At 51.8% G+C, this 12,739-nt stretch overlaps 2 protein-coding genes across 2 annotated transcripts in view; one reads left to right on the top strand and one right to left on the bottom strand.

Annotated features, from left to right (window-relative positions):
- Window positions 1-268, top strand: part of LOC101657931 (plasmolipin) — a gene marked incomplete at its 5' end in the record, with an annotated part of 24,043 nt that extends 23,775 nt beyond the window's left edge. The window contains one exon of the mRNA XM_045293896.1: window positions 230-268. Within this exon, the coding sequence (XP_045149831.1) occupies window positions 230-268 (39 nt within the window). The remainder of the gene's footprint in view (window positions 1-229) is intronic.
- Window positions 269-1,864: 1,596 nt separating this feature from the next.
- Window positions 1,865-7,467, bottom strand: LOC101650032 (ADP ribosylation factor like GTPase 2 binding protein). The gene is made up of 6 exons (XM_004704648.2): window positions 7,277-7,467; window positions 6,482-6,543; window positions 4,704-4,810; window positions 3,734-3,819; window positions 3,441-3,537; window positions 1,865-3,048 (listed from the first exon to the last, which is right to left on the bottom strand). Exons 1-6 carry the CDS (start codon window positions 7,312-7,314, stop codon window positions 2,947-2,949), a joined length of 492 nt encoding a protein of 163 aa, XP_004704705.1. The 5' UTR covers window positions 7,315-7,467; the 3' UTR covers window positions 1,865-2,946.
- Between the last annotated feature and the right edge of the window lie 5,272 nt (window positions 7,468-12,739).

Raw genomic sequence — 12,739 nt, 5'->3', positions numbered from 1 at the left:
GCGGCAGCACCCCACAAGCACGCGGGCCGTCAAGGCAGGGTGGGGGTGTCTCACACACTTCCACGGCCAGGAACCTTCCTGTGGTTTGGCCCAAGGCTGCAATAGGTGTCCAGAGACCTTCGCCTCTGTCCCCTTAAAGGACCGTGACGTGGGTCGTGGGTTCTCTGCCTTGTCTTCAGTGGGTGTCAGCGAGGGCCCCCGCTCTCACCAGCACTAAATGCACTAACAGGCTCCTCAGCCCTGCAGCCCCCGGCCCGCCCTCGTGTAAGGCTAACACGCAGCACGCACGCGTTCTTCCTTGTTCCATGGGGCACCTATGGGAAGACTGGCTTCTGACAGCGTGGTCTGACCTTGCCTGCATCTCAAACACGCGTTTTATAAAGAACCCCCTTTTAAGCGATGGCTCCAGGCTCTCTCCCCCTTCCTACCCCTTGGTTTTAATACTCCCTTTGGGCAGCTTGGAACTCAATGCCAACAGCTCTTTGTTGAAGAGGCCCCGGGGACCTGGGATAGAGGGAAGGAGGGAGGGACCAACACCTTGCCTGCTGAGTTGTCCTGTGGTTGGTGACACTCTGCTGCTACTGTGGGTTTTGTTTTGTACAAAATTAAAGATGGAAAACGCATTTGAAACTGATGTTGGGGGAATTGTGGTTGTAGGCATTTAAACTCCTGGGATGCTGTGGGTTAGGACTTTTCAGGACCCCACATGTCCCACTTTTCATAGTGTGAACTGAGCCCTCCTCACCCCACCCCTGTAGTTTCAAAAGTATCCCAGGTCCGTTGGTCAGGTCACATAGCTTTAGGCAAGGGTGGTCGTTTTGTGGAGTTTATTTCCCCACCTCAAACGGTGGAGCCGAGCATCCCAGCGAGGCTGGCCGGCCTGGGGAGGAAGGTGCTGAGGCCAGGTTCCCATGCTCAGAGATGGTGAGCAGCGGGCCAGCCCCGCTGAGCTGGTTTTTCCAAGTATGGCCAATCACCTTTCTCCCTCAGCAAGACATAGGCATCTACTCTTAGGTCATTTAAAACTGAGAACAGGCCAAATAACACATGTTCAAGTTACTGATGGGTGAGCCACGTGTCCGTTTGCCAGGGACGGGTCCGGCGTGTCCCTGCAAGGCTGGGTCAACAGCAACAGCAGCTCAAACAGACCCACTCAAGTCTCTCTGTTGGAGCAATGAAAGCACCGATCTACTTCCTCTGCAGGCGTAAGGGAAAGCACACTTCGGGTGAGTCGGGGACTCAGTCCTCTGGTTTCTGATGAACCTTCCCCCCCACACACACCTATTTCAGGAGTGGGGTCCTTAGCAAGGATGGTCAACTAGCTCTTGGGTCAGTCACGTCTATGCAGTCCTCGGATTCTGCGTTTGGGGACACGGGAGTGGGCGTGACAAATCTGTGAAGTCTCTTTTAATCCCTTTTAGTCAGGACTATTTTGAAGCCCTCTCAGTATTTCTCAGAGGTGAGGGGCTGGTGCTGGGCTCTGCCTTAGCGGTGGCACGTGTGGCTGGTGAGCCTGGTCCCAGAGGAAGCCAGAAAGCCAGCCTTCCGACAACAGCTGGCTGGCCGAGAGGAAAAGGGTGAGCGATTTGCCTTTCTTCTGCTCTGCCCTCATTTTGTCTCAGGCATGTCCCCCGCCTGTTCTCCATGAGGCAAGCGGTGCCCAGACGGGTGCCCACAAAGCGCTGCTTCTAGGACACCCGGTCTGCCACAGATAGGCACGTTTAGGCACATTGGACAGCAAGCCCAGGACAGGTGGCATTTGGGGCATTTTGCCTTACGACGACGGTTCTTGCCCCATACCCCATCTTACTGTTGTGAGAAACAGAGACCCATATAGCTCCTCCTTAAAACCAGACCAGCCAAGTGAGAAATCTGAACAGATCCTTTTTATTTAAAAAAGAAAACCACAATCCCCCCACCCCCCACACACAAAGGTACACATTAGCTATTAAATTATGCTAGCTTAGAGGTGTGACGTACACATTTTCTGGTCAGGAATGTTACGGCAAGCATGTGACTAAACCAGGGTACCCGTCCCCATGAGAGCTGCGCCAGCCCCTGCTCCCGTGGGCGAGGCCGGGAACACCATCCGGGTAAGACATCTTGACAGGAAGCGGGTTTCAGATTATAATTCTTCCCCAAAGCCCCCCCACCCCAACAGACAGCCTAACACAAACCTGCACAAACACACTGACATGCACACAAGACAGACCTACACAAACACAGACTGACAGGCTACAGGACGACACCCTCAGTCCTTGGAGCCTGGGAGGCCAGGTGCCCCGGAGAAAGGAGCCCTGCGTTCAGCGCACGAAGGCCTAACAAGCACATAGCGTATAATACTTTGATCTTTACATGGGTAATCAGGGATTCCCCAAGATTAGAGCCATGAGCTGGGCCTGAGTATTCATCTATAAAAATAGTTTTTCAAAAATAATGCTTAGGAGGTGTGGAAGTCGTGGGAGCACAGCAGGCCGAGCCAAGCTTGCTGATGCAAGGGGCAGGAACAGACAGCGGCCTGGGAGGCCGTCTTCACCTGTGGCTGCTGGACCTGCGCAGAGACCAGGTCTGTGCCCGGGACCTTCAGAAAGCTCTGAGTAGGTGTCACAATCCCAGGCAGTGAGGCTGCAGGGCAGGGGACCCAAGTGTGAGCTGTGAGGGTGGGCTCCTGCAAAGCTGGCTGGGGCAGAGTGGGCTCTGACGGTGGTTAGTGGCCTGGCTGACACCCTATTATCCCCATGGGGATGCTGGGCGTGGCTTGCTCTGGAGACAGCCTGCTCAGTCAGGGTGGGGTATTAGGACCACAGAAGACAAGGTATTTCACGAGAGGGGTCCTGCCACGTTCTTTTTGACCCACTAATACATAACTTCACTGATGATCAGCAGGAGAGGCAAGGTCTTCCCAGGGCATTCTGCCACCGGCCACCTCTCCCAGTCTGGTGGGCCTTAGTGCCGCAGGTTGTTCTGGGAAGCTGGCAGGGAGGAAGACTTGCACAACGACGTCACTACCAAACCACTGCTCAGGTCCAGTCCCCGGCCTTCTTTCTCCTACACGAGGCAAAAACGAACGTCAAGAAGTGCAAGCGTCCTGCTGGTACAGGGAAGGTATGGACGCCGGCCATCCTACATAGTTCTGCTCAGCTTGGCCCTGGCCACTCACAAAACGTGCCTCTGTCCTGAAAAGTGCTCCTTCCCTCTAGAGACCACACCAGGCGGGCACAGCAGAGCTCAAGCTGCGGTCCGGCCTCTGCCCTTTGCCCAAAACCTGCCATGTGACGTGGCATGCGTCCCTGGTCTGGGTCCCCTGAGAGGACAGCAGCTCCGCTTCTTAGGTCTTGCTAGCTGCTAGGCTACTCCTGGCCAGGCCGAAGGGGCAGCAACAGGAGGGACTGATGTTTGAGAGTCTTAGAACTCTAAGGAAATGGAGAGACGCGACTTACCGCTCTGTAGTCCAGAAACATTTCTTTAAAAGCCAGGAAGTCCGTGAAGGTGAGCAGCATGTCAAATATGTCACCAGCCACTTCATCTTTATGGTGCCTGCCCGAGGAGAGCAAGGCTGCTGAGGGCGCGGGCACACAGGCAGGGCCCGCGGCTTCACTCGGACGTTTGGAGGGCGCAAGTCCTCTAGGCCTTGGCATTTCAGACACTCACAAAGGGGGCTGGGGCCGGGGCAGGGGGTTGGGTGGGTGGTCCCTGTGAAAGGACACAACCACAACGTCTACTTGCGACTCACTGTAAGGTGGTGGTGAAGGCCGCCATGTTAAACCCAGGAATCCGCTCCAGCAGCTGCTCCTCGATGTACTTTTCTACCAAAGAAATCTGCAAGAGCGGACGGACAGACAGCATCTGGGTCAGACTCCATGTCAGGAGAGCAGGGCTTCCTTTTCAGAGCCTGTCCTCCTGCTGGGGGACAAAGGGGAAACGGCCCAGCTACTCGGGTAAGTAGGCTGGGGGCAGGAAGGGTGCTCCAACAGAGGTGGAGATAGTGAGTAGTGGGCTCCCCCCCCACCCCAGGGCAGGCAGCAATGAGGAACTACGTGGGGCCTTTTCTTCCTGTGTGTGTGTGTGTGTGTAATCTGTACAAAAAGACCAAATGAAAATGCCCCCCCTCCCCCACGGGGTCCTTCTGAGGCTGCCGGGCTGAAGGGGGAACCACTGGTTAAGCCGAGCTTCCCAGACAGCGGAACCCACTCTGGCAAGTGAGGTAATTAACCCCAGGAGGCTGCCGAAGGCCCAGGCCCAGTGGAAAGCCCACGGGTTCAGAGTCCTGAGGTTCCTGGGTCTTGGTTTTGCTCTGAATGTGGCAGACGGCCAGAGGCTGGGTTTCTGGAGGGTTCACTTTTATTAAGCAGTCCTATATACCCCAGAGGCCCGTAAAGTAGAAAAAAATTGTGCGTGGGAGGAAAAAGTCCAAAGTATAGCTATCAAGGTGTGCCGGACCCACACCATTGAAGGCAGGATTATGATAAATCAATGGTTTCTTTTACATGAGCTCATCAAACATTTGCCTGGAAGCCTTTTGGAAAAACAGCCACTAGAGCTGGGTGGCAGGCAGCAGAGTGACCCGGAGATGGGAGCAGAGCTCAGTTCTCATTTGGGCTACTGACAGTGGCAGCTTTTAGGAGGCGAGGGCAAATTTCCACAGCTTCCTATAATCAAGCCTTCCCAGAAACCCTCATCGCTCGGTAAGAGAGTCTGCTTACGTATTCATTAAAAATAGGCGTGTAGGTAAGCTTGTTCTCCTCCGTGTCTTCAAACTCCTGGTAGTACTTGTCCATGAAGCTCCTCTGCAGCAACTGGAACTCCTCATCTGAGCCACAGAGGAGAGGGTCTTTTAGTGGAGGCTTCTCCCCAGTCAGCCAGTGCTGCGTCCTCCCCAGTCAGCGTCCAGGAGAGGGCCAGCCAGTGGTGGTGAAGGGGGAGTGGATCGCCGTCCCCTCCTGGGCACAGTGGTGTGGATAGCTGAGTACCCAGGAGAACGGCCATTCTGCACTGCTGCTCGGCCCTGGCCACTGACAAAGCAGACCTCCCTTGCCTCCAAGGCACTGTTGCCCCACACAACTGCAGTCCACGGGCACAGCAGAGCTAGCACTGCTTTTCGTGGCCCGGGGACTCCCTCACAGGACTCATGTGTCAGGACCAATCACTTCCCCCCTTGGGCTCGGTGCTAACAACAGTGACTGAGTCCGGGCTGTGACAGAGGCCAGAATGCTGGGCTCCAGACTCTCCCTCAGCCAAGTCGTGTGATTTCGGGCGAGCTCACTTCTTGAAGCCCTGGTTTCCCTTGCCTGGAAAAGTAACATGTGGGGCGGCTCCTAAAGAACTGCTAGGTGGATTTCAGATGAAGAGATGTGTTCATGATGGGTTCCCAGCATACATCTGATCAGTGTCTGGGAATGCCAACACGAGAGCATTCTTTCCACAAAGCCAAGCCAAGCTTCCCGGAGGGCTCGGACACTGGGGCACACGCATGGGCTCAGAGGGCGCATGTTCCCTCAGCACAAAGGCTGCCTACAAAAGGCTGCAGCCAGGAATGGGTCCCCCAGCGTTTCTCAGATCCCCCACACTCCTGCACAGGATGAGTGGATAATGGGGAGGCAGCTCTAGGTTGGAGTTAAAGGAGCGAACTTGCACAGAACCTGGAGGGACAAAAACGTGGTGACTTCCAGACAAAGCTACACCACAAGCCCACCCACTCCATGTCCTTTCCCGAACTTCCACAGAATGTCCCCGTAGGGCACTGGGCGGACCGGTGTCAGGGCTGGGCTCACACTGTCTGTGCCGCTGCATCTCTGGGCTGCTCAACCCGATCCCCAGGACCGGCTCAGAACGGGCTCTGACGCCTCCTTTCCTTCAAGGACCCAGGCTCGTGGTGATGGCACATGCCGTGCCATCATGGTACAAGAATGGGGGCACTGGTCAAACGACACGAAGTGAACTAACTGCTCACAGGTTGTCGCATAACCTACGGTGACAGGGCTTCCGGCTTTGCCAAGAGCCCCGTAATTTCTAGGTGCCCTGTCTCCTGAACAAGTTCCTTCCAGGGCCGGAGACTGTGTTTGTTAGTTGATTGGAGAAGGTGCAGTGCTGTTTGCCTCCTTTAAGGCAAGTCAAGTAAAAACAGGAAAGAGCTAATCTTACTTTGCACTACCTTAATAATAATATGCAGCTTAATTTACACACACACACACTTCTCTTAAAATTTACACACACACACCCTTCTCTTAAAATCAACTCGCCGCATCGATTTCAATGTCCTTAAAAACAAGGGTGATGCAGTGGGTTGAGTGCTGAGCTGCTAACAGGCAGGCTGGTGGTTTGGAACCAATGGTGCTTCAAACCCGCCCGCTGCTCCCCAGGAGGAAGATGAGGCTGTCTGCTCCTGTACCAATGGGCAGGCTTGGAAATTCCGCGGATTAAGAACAGGTCTAATTCGGGGTCAGATCGTTGGCGGGGGGGCGGGGGTTAGGAGACAGCTTACCCATGATAATGTCCTCTAAATATCCGACTACAGCATCGAACTCTGCATCGGAGGCCGAGGAGCTGGAAATCAACATGCCGGGGTGAAGTGCTGTGCTAGGCCATCCATTAAATAAAAACAGTTCTGCACATGTAACAACTTGTACACAAGAAAAAAGGAGGAGGGGGGACCCAGTAAAATGAACTTCGCATGACCTGGCTTCAAACATTAGAAATGACTAGCGAATCTAGGTGCGGCGGGGTGTAGCGGGTTACTTGTAGGGCGGTTAATCCACCAGGTTCGACCCCCGCCCTCCTCTGGAGAAAGCCCAGGTGTTGTGCTCTGGCAGACAGACAGCCGCGGGAACCCAAAGGGGACAGTGCCACTGGGTCCTGCGGGGTCCCTAGGACAGCGAGTTAAAAAAAGGCATGTGATGCAGCCATTGCAAACAACAGAAACCCCGCCTGCCTTCATCTGGGACACGAGGCTGGGAGCTGCTGCTTTCGGAGAGCCTGATAAATCCTGGCGGGTTACGAAGGGCACCGGGGCCGGCGGTGTGCATGTGTTTTCTGGGGGTCTACTCACTTCATCCTGGCTCCCAGCCCACGCCGGCGGCCCGCGAGCACGAACGGGGCCAGGATCCAGGGGGGCCTGGGCCGGGAATGGGGGGGCTCCTCCGGGCCCCCCGCCCTCCAGGGCTTTGCTGACGCCAGAGACGGGGCTCATTGTGATGAGGGGCTGCCGGTGCAGCGGGGCTAAGTCCCAAGCGAGGGCCAGGCCAGCCTGGCCGCGACTCCCTCCGAGGGCCGCACTCACATGGACAGCGCGAAGCTCTCTTCCTCTACGGCGTCCATCGCCGCCGCCGCAGCCACCACCGGCCCGTCGGCCTCCTACTCCGCCCGCGGCCCGGGCCCAGCCTCCGCTCCGCTCCAACGGCATCGAGCGCACGACGGCCGGCCCGGAGGGGGCTTCGCCGCCGGGGCCTCAAGCTCCTCCGGCTGCGGCCCAGCAGCTAAGCGGGCGGCGTCTCCACCTCGGGTTCCCGGCGACCGTTACGCCCCGCCTCCCGTTACCATGGCCACCGCACCGTCTTCCGCCCGCCGCCTTCTCCGTCCGCAGCTTCCGCCTTGCGGGTTCCTGGCATCCAATCGCAGCGCGCGTCACCCGACGCTGGGGCGGGACAAAAACAGGAAAAGGAAATACGGGTTATAGGGCCGGGGGGACTCGCTAGAGGATCCTGGGTCCCGGCCGGCGCTCACAAAGCCAAGTTGACTGCCGTGGCGTCCGTTCAGGCTGCAGTGGAATGTGTTACAAGTAGGTCTTTTTCACCGTCCTATTATAGATGAAGGAATGGAAAACAATCGCCGCGGTTTGCTCACATGCGACTTCTAGATAACTTGCACCTTGTTGGGTGTTTTTTTAATTAAATAGCTTTATTGGGGGCTCTTACATCTCTTATCATTGTGTCAAGCACATTTGCACATATGCTGCCATCATCATTTTCAAAGCATTCTCTTCCCACTTGAGCCCCTGATATCAACTCCCTATTTATTCCCCCTCTCTCCCTCACGAACCTTTGATAAGTTAGATATTATTTTCATATCTTACATCGTCCTCCGTGGCCCCTCACCCACTTTTCCGTTGATCGTACCCCTGGGAGGGGGTCATAGATTGGTTGGGTGTTTTTTTAACGAAAGCATGTTGAGTTTGTAAACTGCAAAACGCTTTTCAAATCGGGACAGCCAGCTTGAACCAGATACTGTAGACATTTGATTTGCAGGGCTGTTACTCCCCCTCGTGGAAGGAAAACCCAGCTGTAGGCATTGGATAGCTTCTAATTTCTCTCAATCTTTACAGCATAAAGACCACTGTACGTAATTGGTTTCTTGGCCAAGTGTGCAAGGTAAATGGATAGCCACTGTGAGCAACTCTCTCTCTAATCAGCTTGCTCCAAGAAAGGTCTCCTCCAAATCTGTGCTTAATTTTACAATTAGGGCTGACTCCCCTGATTGGCCAATGGGTGGTACACATACAGAGGGGCTTATGGTATGGCCTGGCTTTGATATGAGGGTCAGGTGGACATGAAAGAGGTATCAGTATCAGTGGGCTCTGGAACTAAACATGGGTTAAAAGGATACACAGCTCTAGAGGGAGATCAATTCTCAGAGCTACGATTTATAGCGAGCGCTAGGCAGAAGGTAGGCATTTACAAGGTCTGCTGCATAAGCTGAACCAAGTTTTGTTACACACCAAACAGCACATAACAAACTCGGCAAATTTCATGTTCTATGCTCTCTCTACCATACTTACTTAGTTCCTTTGGACAAAATGAGTTTACTCTTCCTACCAGCGCAGTCTTTCATGGAGTCAGAGTGGCTGGCAGAGGAACAAAACTTTGATTTCATGTTCTATTGCTGATCCGAACCATCCTCTCCAATCTGAAACTGGAGAGCTTGGCAGGGGCAACTAGTATCTCCATTCAACTTGGCATCAGCTGGCAAAGTTGAAATGGGGCTGAAACAGGCCTGGCTGGCAAACTGGTGGCTGGTTGGGAGGCTGGCCGGTGGAGGCCGGTGTCTCTCAGTTCTTCTCCGTGCTGGGTTATTTCACAACATGGCACTGGGTCCCAAAGCCAGCCTTTCGAGAGACAGACATTGGTAGCTTCCAGTGAAGACCAGTGACTGGAAAAGGGCAGAGTATCACGTCCGGGGTATTTTCTTTGTCAGTCAGAGAGCCCACTAGATCAGCGGTTCTCAACCTGTGGGTCTCAACCCCTGTGAGGGTCAAACGACCCTTTCACAGGGGTTGCCCGATTCATAACAGTAGCAAAACTAGTTATGAAGTAGTGACAAAAACAATTTTATGGTTGGGGGGTCACTACGACATGAGGAACTGTATTAAAGGGTCACGGCATTAGGAAGGTTGAGAACCACTGTTTTAGATTAAAATCCCTTTATAAGGAACACCTCTCCCCCCACCTCCCAACCCGCTCCCGAGGTGTGTATTGTCATTCTGTAGATTAGGAATCAATGTCTAGAGGCTAAGTACTTGCATCTGACAAATGACAAGGGCTAGAATCTGGGCCCACTCCCCCTCCCACCAGTCTATTTTACCCATCATGCTCTATATATGCCCAATCCTGGGGTGTGAGGACTCGGTTTTTAAAATCAGAACAAAATGATGGTCTTTCCCTCAATTCTAAAAAACATTGACTTGAATGTTAAATGCTTTTGGACCAAAATTATTTTCTTAAATCTTTTGATTGGGGGGGTTAGCATTCGAAATTAAAAATATACATATATTTCTAAGTGAAGAGGTTGCAAAAAAATGACACTTGAAAGGAACCGGTCTTAAAATTCCATGGATACACATTCAAGAAATTCATGCAAACCATCTTCTGCTGACCAAATTGTTTGGGTTTCTGGGATTACCATACTATCTTGTTTCCTGGCATCCTGTAAATGGTAACTTCTCACCTCATTAAAGAAAAGGTGGCAATGTATAAACCAGAAAAATTGGCTGGAATCCTGGGGACAAATGCTATAACTTCTGCTTGTGTTTATTTCCTGGTACAAAGTCTGGATTCTCTTACAGTGCATTTATATTCAGTGCAGATTATGGATTACTTACTTTGTCCAATGGCGTGCTTTTAAAAAAATTTTCCGACTTTTAAAATTTTTTCACACCTCTGCCTTTATTGTGAGCACAGGGGTTCAGAAAGAGTTAAAACAAAATGTAATTTACAAAAGCAGGGATTCTGAGAAACCACTGGTTGGTGCTGGGGCGGGGTGGTGGTGGTGTCACAGGTAGATGCTGACCCAGAGCAGCAGGAACAGGAGCCCCCAAAGTCCATGAAGAGTGAGACTCCGGGGAGATGAGGGGCTCTTTGTGCACATCCTGGGTGTACTTGGTGGTGGTCACCCCACAGAGGAGGAACTGGGACAATGGCCAGGAGCACCACAGCCAGGTGGGGAAGGCAGTCTTGTTCACCAGGCTGGTAGACTATGTGCTCCCGGCCTTGTGCTCTGTTTTCCAAGCAGTAGGCTCACCTCTGCTTTACCACTGTGTTTTCTATGTCAAGTAAATGTCTTTCCCTTTGCAACAGGGCCAAGATTACAATTTTATTTCCATTCTGAGTGACTTTAATTCAATGTTTTAATATTGAAGCCCTTGTTTTCCTTTTCCAGTTGGCCTAGAAGTTAAGAATTGGAAAGCAGCCCATTTTATATTTCTAGAAAGCAAATTGGGTACTGTCTTCTTCTTGGAACCCACATTTTCAAATCATTTTACTTAATGTCTTTAGAAAAACCCTTAGAAAATGCAGTGAGCCGGAGGCACTTAGTGCAGCCTCCGTGGAGTGTCTGTCACTCACACGGCAGATGGATGCGATGTCACCCAGAGGGGCCAGGCCAAACGCCCCGTCAGGAAGTCAACTTAGTCGCAGAGGGACCCTACAGCACAGGTGGGGGTCGTCGGGGAGTAGAAAGCCCCTCTTTTCCCTCAGTTGCTGCGGGTGGTTTCAACTGTTGACCGAAAGCAGCCCAAGGAGTCTGTGAAGTTTCTACAAATGCTACTTCTGACATCTTCCCTGTTTAGTCCACCCGCCCCCATACACAACCCCCCAATATTCTCTTAGAGCACCCTAGTCCTTCTCTTTAGAGCACTAACACCTCACTCAAACTCACTACCATCCAGTTGATTCTGACTCCTATTGATTGACCCTATAGGCAGTGTGGAACTGCCCCTTTGGGTTTCCAGGGCTGTCAATTTTTACAGTAGCAGAAAGCCTCATCCTTCTCCCTCCAAGCAGCTGGTGGGTTAGAACTGCTGACTTTGCAGGTGGCAGCCCAACAAGTAAGCAACCCATTACGCCATCAGGGCACCTTAGTTTGTTCTAAATAAGAATATATTGTCTTCAACCCACCCCCACCCCCTACCATAATTAAGCTCCCAGAACAGACGAGTTTTCTAAAGCTCACAGGCTGTGTCCAGCACATATTAAGTCCTCAGTACTTACTAACAACCAGTTCTCTCCTTGCTTGGAAAACCAGCTGTTGCTCCCAAAATTCCAAGTCATGACGACCCACATTGTGTCTGAGGCTGCCTTGGAAATGAGTTTAAATTCTGGGCATATAGTTTGCTGAATGGCACAGTTTAAACAGGAAGCTTTAATTCGATTTTCAATTAATTGTCTTACCCAAAACTCAAAATGTAGAAAGCTTTGCTCTCAGGCAGGGTGTTTGAAAATAGTTTACTACCCTGCCTAGCTAGTCCCAGGAGAGACCGCCTTGCCTCGGGGTCTTGCCTGGTGGTGTCCTTAATGGAAGTAGAAGTACCAGAGCCACATGGTCATCCCATCTGTAGCCAGGTTATCAAAGGGTCCTAGAACCATTCCTGTCAGCTTTTCTAACCTGCACTTATCGAAGTACCCCAATTATGGCCCTGTTCCTGCTCCAGCCATTCCACTTCGACAGTGATGCGTTAATCTGCCCGACGGGTTTTCTATGTTCTTTCATTAGCCACATGGCCTTGGATCTTTTCCACACCAGTTGGTCTCCCTCTTCTGATTTGTCTTTGTCCTATTTAAGGCTTAATAAAGGGGCCTCTCCCCACAGAACTTAGCAGCAGACACCAATGAAATGGGAAATCTTGGTCAAAAAGGCAACAAATGTTTTATTTCTTCAATGCAAATTACTGTATTCACCACAAGCTAAAGAAGAGAACATATATATATTTATATATTTATATATATATTTGAATTTATGGAAGACTAAAGACATGGAAAAAAATCCAGCACCCCAGTAAGTACAGCCAGGAAGGAAGTCAACTCGGTAGTAGGGCAGGCTGAAGGACAGGTTTCATGTAATTACAAGTAAAAAGGTGGAAAGGAAAAAACATGTGCAGAGTTTAAGACACTGTAGAACTCAGAAGACATATTTACTATTCAAGTATAGACTCAGTAAGGACTTGGCATAAATCGAAAGGCAGCTGCTGAGGTACACCATTATAAAATAAGTTCCACGAATTTACAATTCTACCTTCCGATATTCTGGGAGGACAACACCAAACCCTTGAAGGTGGTCGCCAGTGACCCTGAGCAGAAGGACAGCGTTGACGGAGGCAGCGTCAACATCACAGGACTGAACTGAGGGTTCAGAGCCAGGTGTTTATTTCAAACAGGAGTGTAATGCGTCCCGGTCTGTCCTCTCGGGTGTTTGAGACTATCAGTTCAAGAGTTTTAAAGTCTAAGACTTCCCAAACAATACTGGTTAAAACAAA

The sequence above is a fragment of the Echinops telfairi genome, unplaced genomic scaffold (genome assembly GCF_000313985.2).
Source record: "Echinops telfairi isolate 266 unplaced genomic scaffold, ASM31398v2 ScPeMD7_2291;HRSCAF=2852, whole genome shotgun sequence".
Classification (NCBI taxonomy): Eukaryota; Metazoa; Chordata; class Mammalia; order Afrosoricida; family Tenrecidae; genus Echinops; species Echinops telfairi.
The sequence above is the reverse complement of the archived record's forward strand: the minus strand, read 5'-3'. Positions and strand labels throughout refer to the sequence as shown.

Coding starts and splice junctions, on each gene's coding strand:
- LOC101650032 (XM_004704648.2), bottom strand. CDS start 7,314: ATGGACGCCGTAGAGGAAGAGAGCTTCGCGCTGTCCAT. Junction 6,544..7,276: donor GAGAGCTTCGCGCTGTCCAT/GTGAGTGCGGCC, acceptor GTTGATTTCCAG/CTCCTCGGCCTCCGATGCAG. Junction 3,049..3,440: donor TGTTTCTGGACTACAGAGCG/GTAAGTCGCGTC, acceptor TGCCTCGTGTAG/GAGAAAGAAGGCCGGGGACT.